The following is a 15,074-nucleotide window of genomic DNA, read 5'->3' as shown; positions in this document are numbered from 1 at the left end:
TTTATTCAGTACCAAACTGAATAAAGTGGTGAATAATCTGCCAAGTGTTGAATAATGTCACCTTAGTGTGTCTGTAAAGAAGCAAGATTTAAAATTGTCAATTTAATTGACAGAATCTTGAAAAGTGCAGTTTAGTGTTTTAGATTTCAATGAAACGAGCAATTATTTATTATGACATCGTCACGATGACGGGCTGCAATTTTTAATCATATGTTAAATGAAATGATTACAAAAATTGCTTTTACCCCTAGGTATACATTAACTAATTAAAATATCCACAACCGTGAAGAAACTGACACACAGACATGCGACAGGGAGAATTGATAGGTCTTCAGTTTTTACAGATTACAGCCCAATTATATGAATAAATGCGAATTTTTTTTAATAAATGCAGAAGAAGTCTATCGATATTTATTTCATTTTTTTTTATCAATATATGTCTGTGATATTTTGAAAACAGTTTGTTCTCCATTAATGGGTGCTCAGACTCGGATGTAATGTTACTTCTCACAGGCTCTAAGTTTTTAAAGTACTGATTTTATGTATCTATAAATAAAACTCATCCATACTTTCAAAATTCAGCCTTATGCCATTTTATAATAATTAATAATATAAAACGATTTTTTTACATAAAATCTCATCACCATGACCAATTGTTACATTTTTGCTGATAAAGTTCCGTAACAAGTTGCCGAATTTTGTTTCTTTTTAAATGAAATTCAATACCATGCATTACAAAACCATAACATGCAAATTTTTTGTTACTTATCAGAGTCGGTACCACAATGAAACTAAATTATTCGTAATTAGCGAACTCGATGCATCAACATATCACTCATTAGCTGCATCCAACTTATTTTTTACTTTAGTTATTAAGCACCTGTGCATATAATATTTATTTAAGATTAAGCAAAGCATCCTGGAACCACTTCTAATTGGATAGGGACTATATTAATCACGCAGTAAATGATATCTGTTGACCTATATACTAAGCAATATGTGCTTCTAAGAAACGTTGGAATTCCATGAGGATAGGATATTTCTTGACCCGAAATGCACATGAAAATAAATCCTCGTACGCTTACTTTATACTTATACATTAGTTGCGTTGAAAAAAATTTTTATTGCATTTACATTCATGTTTTATATATGAAACGAAGTGTGAAGGAGTGACGTAGATACGTAACGTCCTGTACAGTACATTGTACATACGTCTGAATTTTCAGACATAAAGTTAACAACGTTGACACCATTTTATATCTTTGTTCTAGTGGAGGGTTAGAACGTCCAGAAATGGGAAAACATCGAACTTTGATTGACTAACATAACTTCTTTGTGATATAACATTTACGAGAATAAATTGTGAAATGTAATGATTGTACTTCAATTTGAAAAATTTTAAATCTGTGATTATTTGACACTTTAACTAAGTGTTACTTTCTCGACTGTTATGTATAACAGAAGGGAAATCGGTCACAAAATAATCCCCCTACATTTTCATTTTTTAACTTAAGATAGCTTAAAACGTCGAAAAATTAAAAAATTTGGAGGATTTTTTGTATGCATAAATGTCAGGGTGTGTTGAATGGCACGATGATTTTCTTTAACCTTGTTTTATAGTTTAATAATTACAAAGCTTTTTGTCGAAAATTTCTGAAATTTAGAAAGAAAGTTTGTTTATTAAGGGAACTCACGCTTTTAAGTTTTTGTGATTGAAGGTCGATGGGCTAAAAAGATAATGCGGGTCGTGTGTATCTTTAGTTGAGTTGGACTTAATGACGAGTTTACTCATTTTCTCATTTACAATTTTTTTTTATAAAACTCATTTATACCTTGAAAATTAAGTTTTTACTAAAAAATATTTTAAAGAAAATATCATAAGAGATGGCGCCACACGTAGTTTTAAGAGTTTCCGGAAAAGTTAAGCACTCGTTGCTGGTTTATTTAATAACGAAAACAAGTTTGTAATCATATTTATTATAATTTCTATCGCACATCACACCATTTCTCCGTGACTCAGGTAGTTTCGACTTGTGATCGGAATTAATTGACGTAGTGAAACACGTAATTTAATCTTATTATGTTAATTAATGAAAATATGCTGTTTTATTTTATATTTTAAGATTATCCTTTAACACAGAATGTTTGTAAATTCCACTACAGATATAAAGAAAGAAGTAAAAGAGAATTGTGATGTAAAACATGGTATAAAAGCAGAATGTAAAGTTGTTTTGAAAAAATTGAAGATTGAAGTAAAGAATGAAGATTATAAAGAAGTTGTCCGTCTTCCAGATGATAATGAACAGGTAATGATAAGTAATACAAATTACCGTGAGATTTTAATATTAACTTAACTTTCTGAATGGTTGAAAACGTAGCTCAATATCACTAATATAATATTATGCTTTGAATTTAGGTGTATTCTGTATTAAATAAAAACATGTATTATATAAGAAAAAAATCTAACAACGAGTTGCGTAAGTTTCCTGGCTGTTAAGAGAATGTTTTTTAAAAATGACATATAGCCTATATTATTAATGTTAATAAATAAATAAAATTATCTGTAGCGCCATATGTTATATAAACTCTTTATAATTTTAATTATTATAAAGTGAAGAAATGCTTAATTTTAATTGTGGAAATGCATTTGACAAATGAATTATAAATGTAACCACATATAAAATTTTAATTAAGTCTGATCCCACTCGAGATTTTATACATTATCATTTTATATCTCTCTACCCCTGGATGTTTTATTACGAAAATTTAATAGCACTTTATACACAACGTACGGTACTAAATTTCGTTTCTTAATGTTCAATTTATTCTGCAATATTAAATGAAGAGTCGCCAAAATACACGCCCCCACACACATTTTTTTGCCATGTTTTTTGGGTGTAGAAGATCTGAAAATTTGCAAATCATTTACCAGAATTCAATACTTTACTTTGTTATGCATTCAGAACATCCCTAAAAGTAAAATACGAATTTCAACATTAAATTTATATATGTAAATTATAGTGTTTCAAACTTTTCTCAGTTGGTAGCTTGAGTATTTGTTTTTTGTGCACGATAACTTAGACAATGAACAATGAGGTTTTATTTCAGACCTATCGATGGGATGGTCAGGTCCACAATGGATGCGGCCACATATTGAGGGTTACCCGGCATAAAGGCGGACCTCAGATTTACGAAATCCTTGGCAAAATTTATATTGTGATCCATTAAGACGACGATAGTACAAAATATCAGATTTATTTATTATTTCTAATACTGTGAAGACATTAATTAGATAAAAACAAATTACAACAAATTAATAAACACTGCAATCTCTAATTTTAATTACAGTAGAGCATAGATTATCCGACTCGATTCGGGTTGGTTGGATAACTGAAAAGACGGATAACTGAAAAATATGAAAAAATACATTATTAGTATAGTATATTAGTATATAGCTATTAACCTACTTCGGGTTGAATTTTGATCGATGTTAAGTCTGACAAAAATTTTTTAAAAATAATAATTGTTGCTATTGTATTGTTAAAAATTAGAAAATTAAGCCTTGCTTGCCGACTAGAACGCGGTCGGTTAATCGATGTGACAGTTGATCGAGGGTCGGATAATCGATGCTCTACTGTAGTTGTAAAGTAGCAGTTGATTACAAGAAAATAATATAAACGTTGCGGCCGAAGATTTCATTGCTGAAACGTTAACGTCGAACGCCGCCATCTTGTAATCCTAGAAGTTTGACAAGGGCGTTTGGAAAGTGGCATGTAGAAGTTAGACTTAAACGTTCACTTTCTCTGTGTTTTGTGTTAAATTTATGATGTATTTTATTAAAAATAATGATTATTCAGGCATTTGCGAATAACACTGTAAAGAAACAGACGATTTTAATTCAAAAATTATTTAATTATTTAATTTTTTTGCAAGTAATGTAAAGTGCCTATTGAATTTTTATATATTTGTGTTCATAACAGCTTATCATAATATTGTAGAAGTTTGTTTTTTACTGCATTTTCTGCCATCAACAGCATGACACATTTGTAAATTTCTAAAAATAATTTCCTAAGCTGCTTTCGGATTTATATAAGCCACAACTTTCCTCTGGGCTTTCACTACGCTAAATTACTTTATAAATAACATAGATCTGTAGCAAAATCAGCCTACTTCAATAGTAATATGTTTTTTAATGAGAAAATGGAAAATGAAGAGTCTCGTTCAAAGTATATAAAATCACAGAATAAGGATTTGTAATTTATAATTGCGTAAAGACTTTTTTATTACTTTTCCGACTGTTATATATAACAGAGGAAAAGTACGACGATCGGTCAGATAATGACTCCCCATGATATTTACATTTCTAAACTTAGAACAACTTAGAACACCTTCAAACGTCGAAAAATGCAAAAGGAAAAAAAATCGTAAAAAATTGAGGTTATTAAATTTTACTGCTTAAAAATCAATGGGGTGGGAGATAATAAAGGTCGTGTGTATCTCCAGTAGGGTCGGACTTAATGATGATTTCGTTATTCACATTTAACTTTTTTTTTTTTTTTTATAAAACTGATCTCTACTTTCAAACTTCAGTTTTTCGTCTTCTATAAAAGTTAAAAATATCAAATTTTATTTAAAAAACGTTTCATTACAGACAGCCACCAAAATTTTAAAATGCCGGGAAAGTTAAGCAACTCGTTACTGCTTTATATATCATAAGTGATTATTCGTAGTTATCATGTATTGTTTTGCGTATTGTTTAGCCTGTCAACAATGAATTTTTCACTGCGGAAGTAAATTTTAACAGGAATGAAATGAACATCCAAAGTAAGTAACATGTTACTTTGTTCAAACTTTTTTATTAGTATTATTTAGAGGGCAGCTGAAGAACTGCATTCAAGTTTCAACTGTCATACTCTTAACTGGGATTAGATATTTAAGAATTATAAGTAAGTACCTAAATGTATTAAATTAATATAACTTTTGAAATTAATAAAAATCTTTTGGGATGATCAGAATTACTAAATAACAATTCATGAGATGAGTTGTGATATAATAATTCATGTTATCTGCTTTGTTCATGGATCCACTGAGATAGTAAAGAGGATGTATTGAATCGAAGTAAACGAAGGTAATATAACTTATTTTAAGACATAAGTAAATATTTGCAACGTGTTTTCTAACACGCAACGTGTTAGAAAACACGTTGCAAATCTTTACTTATGTTTCTCAAGAATATTTGCAACAAATATTCTTGAAAAACGTTGTGCAGATATTATGGTCATACGCTCAAATTATCGTATTTTTATTCAAAAAATCTGAAGAATCAGCCGATTTTGCCTCTCTACTTAAAATCCGTAGACTTTTGCTGTGGTGCTTTCTCATTTATTAGGTCGTCAAGGATGAAATTTGTAGGTAATAATGTTGCTTATCTCAGAGTGCCTATGAATTATCGTTGAAGTTTGGTTTTGCAAACAAACAATATTAACTCATTTAGCTCAAATAGGTAAAGTGAAAAAGTTGGATAAGTGGGTTCCACACGAAATCTTTGGAAGCGTTTGGAAACTTGCGTTTGAAAGAAAAGCGTTTGGAAGCTTGCTTCATGTTGCTTTCTCTTCATAAATGTGATTCATTTGTGATGAGAATTGGATCTAATATGACAATCATGAACGTTCAGCACAGTGGTTGGACAAGGATCAATCATTAAAACACACTCCAAAGCGAAATATTCATCAAAAGAAGCTGATGGTGAGTGTTTCGTTGTGTAGCGCAGGTGTGATCCATTATGATTTTATGAAATCTGGCCAATCGATCACAGCAGAAATATACTGCAACCAAATAGACGAAATGATGCAAAAACATAAAGAAAAATGGCCTAAATTGGTCAACAGATCGGTCAACAGATCGATCCTATCTTATTGCATGATAACGCTGGAGCGCCTAGACTACACACTGCTGTGTGTAATGACAGTGGCAAAACTACAGGAATTGGAGTTGGAACATCTTCATCATCCTCCATACTCATTAGACCTAGCCCCCACTGACTACCACCTCATCCGCAATTTGGACAACTCTTTAAAAGAAAAACATTTTAATTTCGACAATGCTGTAAAACTGGCTTTTTAGAAATTCATTGACTCTCGTTCTCCAGGGTTTTATACCACCGGCCTGAACAACCTGCCGTTTAAGTGGCAAAAGTGTATAGACAATATGGGTACATAATTTGATGAAAGGAATAATTTTTTATATTTGTAAGTTATCAACCAACTTTGCCTTTTTTCCCCACAAATTTCATCCTTGACGACCCGATACACTAATGATTTCTTTTCCTCTCTAAAAGCACACAATTTGTTAAACGTTTCTATGATAACCACAGGAACAAACTACATAAATAAAATAAACAAAACAGATAAAGTGAAACGATTTAATTTCTTACACTCATTTAAAAGCTAAAGCTGATTTAATCAGTTTATGACTGTAAAATGCAAAATGTTTTATTTTTAGTGCAAACAACAAATGATGAGTTGCTTTTAAACAAAAATATGAGCATTCGCTACCAATTATATAACTACAGCACTAATATTTTACTATTGAAGCTATATTATGTTTATAGAAATATAATACTTCATATATAGTACTTCAATATGATATTTTTTTAAACTTTCAGTGGAGCAGGAAGAGCGAATTCAGGAATACGATATTCAGCAAAATTCAGAAAAAGAAAAACATTTTAAATATAATATTAAAACAAAGAAATACGCTTCTTCCAGTGAAAATTGCAATAAAATTCATGAGAAAATTAAAAGAAAATACTTCAAGTTTATGTTTGCATCTCATTCTAAACAAGAATTTACGTGTGATTTATGTAAACAGACTTTCACAAATAAGAGCATATTACAAACACATCTGTTTTGTCATATTGGAAAAAAACCATTTTTCTGCACAATTTGCAATAAGAAGTTTTTGTGGCGTTTTCTTTTGCAAAGACACATGAAAAAACATAAAACTGGAAATCAAAACAAAATCTCTTATCGGGATTTATGTACGCGGCCATCTGAAGATCGAGTGAAGCCATCTTCAACAAAGGGTAGAAAAGCTAATATTAAGCAGAAAAATGATATTTGTAATAAGCGCGTTCAATATGGTAAGGGCCGTTTAGAAATACACAAGAGAACACACAGAACTTATTCCTGCAAAACATGTGGTAAAAAATTTAAGTGGAAGTGCATTTTTCTACGTCATGAAGCAACGCATAGTGAAGACCGTCCTTACAAATGCGATATTTGCAATAAGAGTTTTAAATGGAAAGAGTATTTAAAAATGCATCAGAAAACTCATACTGATGAACGTAACTATGTTTGTCAGGTATGTAACAAACGTTTTAAAACCATAGGTACTTTGATAGGTCATAAAATAGTTCATAATGATAAATTTAACCATACTTGTCATATATGTAACAAAAGTTTTAAACGAAGTTGTCATTTAAAACAGCATATTTATATACACAGCGACGAATACAAATATTTCTGTGACATATGTAACAAGTATTTTAAAACAAAACAGTATTTGCCAAAGCATAAACTTATTCATAGTAAAAAATCTAATATCAAGGGGAAAAATGTGTGTTGCGACATTTGTGGTAAGCGCGTTCTATATGGTAAGGGCCGTTTAGAAAGACACAACAGAATACACAAAGTACATGCCTGCAAAATATGTGAAAAAGAATTTAAGAGGAAAGCTGTGTTGTTGCAGCATGAAGCAACGCATAGTGAAGACCGTCCTTTCAAATGCGATATTTGCAATAAGAGTTATAAACGGAAAGATCATTTAAAAACGCATTACGAAACTCATACTGATGAACGTAACTATGTTTGTCAGGTATGTAACAAACGATTTAAAAGAAAACAGTATTTGGCACGTCATAAAGTAGTTCATAATAACCAATTTAACCATACTTGTAAAATATGTAACAAAAGTTTTAAAAGCAGTATTTATTTAAATTTTCATATTCGTATACACAGCAACGAATACAAATATTCTTGTGACATATGTAACAAACGTTTTAAAACAAAACACTATTTAACATATCATAAAATTGTTCATAATAATCAATTTGATTATACTTGTCAAGTATGTAATAGAATTTTTAAACGCAGTTCTAGTTTAAAACAGCATATTCGTAAGTACAGCAATAAGTGCAAATATTCTTGTCATATGTGTAACAAATATTTTAAGACAAAACATTGTTTGGAACAGCATAACATTATTCATAGCGATACAAAAAAGTATGTTTGTGACATATGTAAAAAAGATTACACCAATACAGCTGCCTTAAAAAGACATCGTCTCACTAAACATGAGAATATGTATGTATGCTATGTTTGTAACAAGCCATTCAAGACTGAAACCACGCTAAAAGAACATTCGAAAATTCACATTGAAAAGTGTAATATTTGTAATCAAGAATTTAAAAGTAAAAGCACTTTAATTAATCACCAGAAAATTCATTAAGACGAAAAACCGTTTCGTTGTAAAAAATTCATTTGACGTTTTACCAAAAAACACGTATTAAAATATTTCACGAAGCCACTCGCAACGAAGACAATCTTCATTACGTTTGTGAAGTGTGTAACAAGGTATTTTATTAATATTTTAAAAGTTGTTTCGTTAACTCGTTCGTCAGAATTAAGCGTATTTTTGCAGAAATGGTGAAAGCAGATTTAAAACAGAAACTCAACTGAAATTGCATTTAAAATTTTGATGTATAGAAAGACACCGCAAACAATTACTTTTTCAATGTAATACATGTGAACAGACTTCTACGTGTCGGGAGGTTTTAGAGCAGTGATTCTTCGAAATAATTTACATATTTTAAAATAATTATTATATTTACTTTGTATTAATATAATAAATGTACTAGTAGATATGAAACAACGGACTTTTCCTTATTTTTATTATTAATTTTAAGTATAACGTGTATTAAAGATACTTAACATTAAGAACACAAATACTTTAGTATAAAGGGAAATAAATGTATTGTGTATGTAATCTCTAAAGAAAGATGTCAAGACTGTAATTAAGCATTTCTGGCAAATAATCAATTATTTGTGGAAATTTTCTGATGAAAAAATAATTTAGTTAATCTATTGATTACAATCTGACAATGTCAGTATTGTTTAATTTAAACTTAATGTATAATTAAAAGTATTAACATCATTAAAATATTTTAATACGTACTCTATACTACGTGTTTATTTTTATCTTTTTGTTTTGTTTTTTACTAGTTGTTTTAATACAGTATTAAAATAAATATATTCACGTGTACTCTATACTACGTGTTTATGTTTATCTTTTTGTTTTGTTTTTTACTAATTGTTTTAATACAGTATTAAAATAAATATATTCATATGCACAATCGTTATTTCTTCATTTCTTATATTCCAACTACAAATATCTGTAATTAGTAATAATATAAATATAAAAGAATAAATTTAACCCAAACATTCGTAACGTCATAAAGACAGGACGCTATAAGAATTCTATGGCGGGGCCTTCTAAATCAAATTTTCTCTGTTCGCATGAAATTATAACGCGACACTCTTTATTTGTCTGTATTAACGATTCCAATAGGGCAATCGACTCAATTGTATTATTCATAATTATTCATAGTGATCCAGATTTAAAAATCGTTTATATTCGCTGTAATTTTTTATTATATTTTTATTTAAAAAGTCACGAGACTACGCTTAATTGGGCCTCCTAATGATAAATTTCCGATTTTCACGTACGTAACTCTGTTCTCGATATTAAAGAAAGACAGTCAAGCAGACTGTGTATAACGAAATTCTACAGATTTAAAATTTTAGCCCAGTTAGTAACACAAGTGAAGTCAGATAACTGCTGCAAATGATAACCAATCAATAATAAATAAAATTAAATAAATCTAAATCTAATGACGTGATAAAGGGTCCTGGAGACACTGTCTCACTAATTACTAGTGACTAATGACCAGAAGTTCATTGGAAGGAGCCGTTCTGTAGGTTTTGCATATCCTGATGGTGAATTTTCTCTGGGTGGAGGCAAGCTTGCGGCGAATATGTTGTTTATTAAGCGCCTGTTGCCAAACTGGTGTTATCACACTTTAACAGAAAAGGAAGTTTCTCATCTAATTTCGTATGCTTTACAAATATAACAAAATTTTGTTAAAAGTAAATTACGAACTTTGGATTTTCGCTAAATATTAATACTGCATTAATTGTACTTTAGTTAATTGTAACTCTATTTTTTCCACATAACTATGAAACTTATTTTACTGTTGTTTCGCAGAAAAGATAATCAAATTTAAATTTATTTTCATGTTTTATTCGTAATTTAATTCATTTATTTTATAAATTTTCCTTTTTTTTATTTCTATTTTGTTTTTTAATTTTAACGTTTAATTATCAGGTTACCTATAATAGTATAAAGTAAACCAGAAAGTTTTCAGATTTAAAAAATGTGATTAAATAGGCATATTTCATTTTTAGTTTCTTAATATCAACATTAATAAATGCGTTTAAAAGTGCCCTAACTAGCCATTCCTGTGTCCTGTGCAGGAATTTGCATTTAGGCCCCTTAATTAATAAGGTTTGGGAAAGTAATAAAACAAATACATGCATGTTGGGCTCCTCTTGCAAGTGAACCTTGTGCGGGTGCACCTGTCGCACCTACCTAGTTACGGCACTGGTATTAACTATATAACACTTGATTTTATAGCTGAAAAGTGTCGGGTGTGCTGGAAACGTGTCACCACTGGAGTTTCTTCCGTTAAATTTGTCCTACTAGAACAACCCCTCTGTCGACCCACTACTGTTGCCATGGCAACACGTCTTGGAGTAGGACCAGTCCAACCAGTCGGCCATAGTACGAAAGAACCCTAACAAAGACAGGCAAGTAAACTCACTGTTTTTCTTCTCGTTGTAGCAGTAAAAAAAAAGGTGCACAATCAAAGTTAATAGAAGTCAACAGGTAGCGCGTCACCAACTCACGTCATAGTTCGTAGCTACGAAACCCACGTGATATATGATAAACAAATATTGTTCCTAGAATCCACCTCGTTTTTATGACTCGTCTGGCAAAGCCCTTTTTCTTAGGTCTTCAGATATTTTGTTCATCCACGTTTTCCTGCGTCTACTATAGGTCTTCTCCCCTTNTAAATCTAATGGCATGATAAAGGGTCCTGGAGACACTGTCTCACTAATTACTAGTGACTAATGACCAGAAGTTCATTGGAAGGAGCCGTTCTGTAGGTTTTGCATATCCTGATGGTGAATTTTCTCTGGGTGAAGGCAAGCTTGCGGCGAATATGTTGTTTATTAAGCGCCTCTTGCCACACCGGGACAGCATACTGTTTCATAGTTTTTATATGTAGACAATGGATCCTTTCGGGTTCGACTGACATATCTTGCATTAAAATCGTAACATTTTTCCTCGCAGTCAGACAAAGTTTATTTTAAAATTTTAGAAAAAGTAATGTAAACGTAGAAAGTAGCGCAACTCGTTGCTGGTTTATCCTACAGTCGAATTTCCCTTTCGAATGGGGACAGAGAGAGAGAGAGAGAGTTTACATAATAACTTAAATATAATATACCTTTTAATGTTTTCACAATTATTTTGTAAATCGGCGATATTTCTCTTCGTCTTCGAATTATTTCTCTTGGAATGTTGAACTGATTAGCACAGAGAAGTTGACCCTATCGCCCCCCTTTGAGTGGCGAGTAAATGTAGAAAAGCGAAAAGAGGCAAGGGGAAATGAAGGTTGGGTACTGAATGGTGACCGTAAGCAAAAGTTGTGGTTACTGACAACTTTTCCCTTTCCTGTATTAAAACGGGTGTAAAGAAACATTCACTTTAATGGTTTCAGCATTTGGAGAACAATGTACGGTAAAGATATAAAGTGTGAGTTTGTTTAAAAAGTTTTTCTAACAATATTTCCGTGCCTTGTTCATACAAGAAAGAATGAATTAGCGGACAATTAGGTACTTGGGTATAACTTGACATTGATTGGTGCAAAATCTCACACTTGAACAATCGAATCTGAAGGAACTGGTGTTATCACACTTTAAAAGAAAAGAAAGTTCCTAATCCAATTTCGTATGTTTTATAAATAGAATATCGAACAAATATAACAAAATTTTGTTAAAAGTAAACTATGAGCTTTGGATTCTCGCTGAAATTAATACTGCATTAACTGTGCTTTTAATTAATTGTAACTCTTTTTTTCCCACATAACTATGAAAATTATTTTACTGTTGTTTCGCAGAAAAGATAATCAAATTTAAATTTATTTTCATTTTTTTTCTTCGTTAATATCGGACAACAAANGTATCTTTAGTTGAGTTGGACTTAATGACGAGTTTACTCATTTTCTCATTTACAATTTTTTTTTATAAAACTCATTTATACCTTGAAAATTAAGTTTTTACTAAAAAATATTTTAAATAAAATATCATAAGAGATGGCGCCACACGTAGTTTTAAGAGTTTCCGGAAAAGTTAAGCACTCGTTGCTGGTTTATTTAATAACGAAAACAAGTTTGTAATCATATTTATTATAATTTCTATCGCACATCACACCATTTCTCCGTGACTCAGGTAGTTTCGACTTGTGATCGGAATTAATTGACGTAGTGAAACACGTAATTTAATCTTATTATGTTAATTAATGAAAATATGCTGTTTTATTTTATATTTTAAGATTATCCTTTAACACAGAATGTTTGTAAATTCCACTACAGATATAAAGAAAGAAGTAAAAGAGAATTGTGATGTAAAACATGGTATAAAAGCAGAATGTAAAGTTGTTTTGAAAAAATTGAAGATCGAAGTAAAGCCTGAAGATTATAAAGAAGTTGTCCGTCTTCCAGATGATAATGAACAGGTAATGATAAGTAATACAAATTACCGTGAGATTTTAATATTAACTTAACTTTCTGAATGGTTGAAAACGTAGCTCAATATCACTAATATAATATTATGCTTTGAATTTAGGTGTATTCTGTATTAAATAAAAACATGTATTATATAAGAAAAAAATCTAACAACGAGTTGCGTAAGTTTCCTGGCTGTTAAGAGAATGTTTTTTAAAAATGACATATAGCCTATATTATTAATGTTAATAAATAAATAAAATTATCTGTAGCGCCATATGTTATATAAACTCTTTATAATTTTAATTATTATAAAGTGAAGAAATGCTTAATTTTAATTGTGGAAATGCATTTGACAAATGAATTATAAATGTAACCACATATAAAATTTTAATTAAGTCTGATCCCACTCGAGATTTTATACATTATCATTTTATATCTCTCTACCCCTGGATGTTTTATTACGAAAATTTAATAGCACTTTATACACAACGTACGGTACTAAATTTCGTTTCTTAATGTTCAATTTATTCTGCAATATTAAATGAAGAGTCGCCAAAATACACGCCCCCACACACATTTTTTTGCCATGTTTTTTGGGTGTAGAAGATCTGAAAATTTGCAAATCATTTACCAGAATTCAATACTTTACTTTGTTATGCATTCAGAACATCCCTAAAAGTAAAATACGAATTTCAACATTAAATTTATATATGTAAATTATAGTGTTTCAAACTTTTCTCAGTTGGTAGCTTGAGTATTTGTTTTTTGTGCACGATAACTTAGACAATGAACAATGAGGTTTTATTTCAGACCTATCGATGGGATGGTCAGGTCCACAATGGATGCGGCCACATATTGAGGGTTACCCGGCATAAAGGCGGACCTCAGATTTACGAAATCCTTGGCAAAATTTATATTGTGATCCATTAAGACGACGATAGTACAAAATATCAGATTTATTTATTATTTCTAATACTGTGAAGACATTAATTAGATAAAAACAAATTACAACAAATTAATAAACACTGCAATCTCTAATTTTAATTACAGTAGAGCATAGATTATCCGACTCGATTCGGGTTGGTTGGATAACTGAAAAGACGGATAACTGAAAAATATGAAAAAATACATTATTAGTATAGTATATTAGTATATAGCTATTAACCTACTTCGGGTTGAATTTTGATCGATGTTAAGTCTGACAAAAATTTTTTAAAAATAATAATTGTTGCTATTGTATCGTTAAAAATTAGAAAATTAAGCCTTGCTTGCCGACTAGAACGCGGTCGGTTAATCGATGTGACAGTTGATCGAGGGTCGGATAATCGATGCTCTACTGTAGTTGTAAAGTAGCAGTTGATTACAAGAAAATAATATAAACGTTGCGGCCAAAGATTTCATTGCTCAAACGTTAACGTCGAACGCCGCCATCTTGTAATCCTAGAAGTTTGACAAGGGCGTTTGGAAAGTGGCATGTAGAAGTTAGACTTAAACGTTCACTTTCTCTGTGTTTTGTGTTAAATTTATGATGTATTTTATTAAAAATAATGATTATTCAGGCATTTGCGAATAACACTGTAAAGAAACAGACGATTTTAATTCAAAAATTATTTAATTATTTAATTTTTTTGCAAGTAATGTAAAGTGCCTATTGAATTTTTATATATTTGTGTTCATAACAGCTTATCATAATATTGTAGAAGTTTGTTTTTTACTGCATTTTCTGCCATCAACAGCATGACACATTTGTAAATTTCTAAAAATAATTTCCTAAGCTGCTTTCGGATTTATATAAGCCACAACTCTCCTCTGGGCTTTCACTACGCTAAATTACTTTATAAATAACATAGATCTGTAGCAAAATCAGCCTACTTCAATAGTAATATGTTTTTTAATGAGAAAATGGAAAATGAAGAGTCTCGTTCAAAGTATATAAAATCACAGAATAAGGATTTGTAATTTATAAATGTGTAAAGACTTTTCTTTATTACTTTTCCGATTGTTATATATAACAGAGGGAAAGTACGACGATCGGTCAGATAATGACTCCCCATGATATTTACATTTCTAAACTTAGAACAACTTAGAACACCTTCAAACGTCGAAAAATGCAAAAGAAAAAAAAAACGTGGGAAATTGAGGTTATTAAATTTTACTGCTTAAAAAT

The 15,074-nt window shown here is 30.5% G+C and overlaps 2 protein-coding genes across 3 annotated transcripts in view; both read left to right on the top strand.

Annotated features, from left to right (window-relative positions):
- Positions 1 to 2,141: 2,141 nt before the first annotated feature.
- LOC111638298 (zinc finger protein 62 homolog) lies at positions 2,142 to 9,107 on the top strand. The gene is made up of 3 exons (XM_023383985.1): positions 2,142 to 2,306; positions 4,761 to 4,824; positions 6,665 to 9,107. Exons 1-3 carry the CDS (start codon positions 2,142 to 2,144, stop codon positions 8,506 to 8,508), a joined length of 2,073 nt encoding a protein of 690 aa, XP_023239753.1. The 3' UTR covers positions 8,509 to 9,107.
- A 3,642-nt stretch (positions 9,108 to 12,749) lies between these two features.
- The window catches only part of LOC111638292 (zinc finger protein 62 homolog), a 32,576-nt gene continuing 30,251 nt past the window's right edge, over positions 12,750 to 15,074 (top strand). For both annotated transcript variants that reach the window (XM_023383981.1, XM_023383980.1), the window contains exon 1: positions 12,750 to 12,915. In XM_023383981.1, coding sequence (XP_023239749.1) covers positions 12,751 to 12,915 — 165 coding nt within the window. In that variant the 5' untranslated portion in view covers position 12,750. The remainder of the gene's footprint in view (positions 12,916 to 15,074) is intronic.

Source organism: Centruroides sculpturatus, unplaced genomic scaffold (assembly GCF_000671375.1).
Source record: "Centruroides sculpturatus isolate CEXI.00-Female unplaced genomic scaffold, Cexi_2.0 scaffold1136, whole genome shotgun sequence".
Lineage (NCBI taxonomy): Eukaryota > Metazoa > Arthropoda > Arachnida > Scorpiones > Buthidae > Centruroides > Centruroides sculpturatus.
This window is presented reverse-complemented; position numbering and strand designations above follow the sequence as displayed.

Coding starts and splice junctions, on each gene's coding strand:
- LOC111638298 (XM_023383985.1), top strand. CDS start 2,142: ATGTTTGTAAATTCCACTACAGATATAAAGAAAGAAGTAAAAGAGAAT. Junction 2,307..4,760: donor TTCCAGATGATAATGAACAG/GTAATGATAAGT, acceptor CGTATTGTTTAG/CCTGTCAACAATGAATTTTT. Junction 4,825..6,664: donor GAATGAAATGAACATCCAAA/GTAAGTAACATG, acceptor TTAAACTTTCAG/TGGAGCAGGAAGAGCGAATT.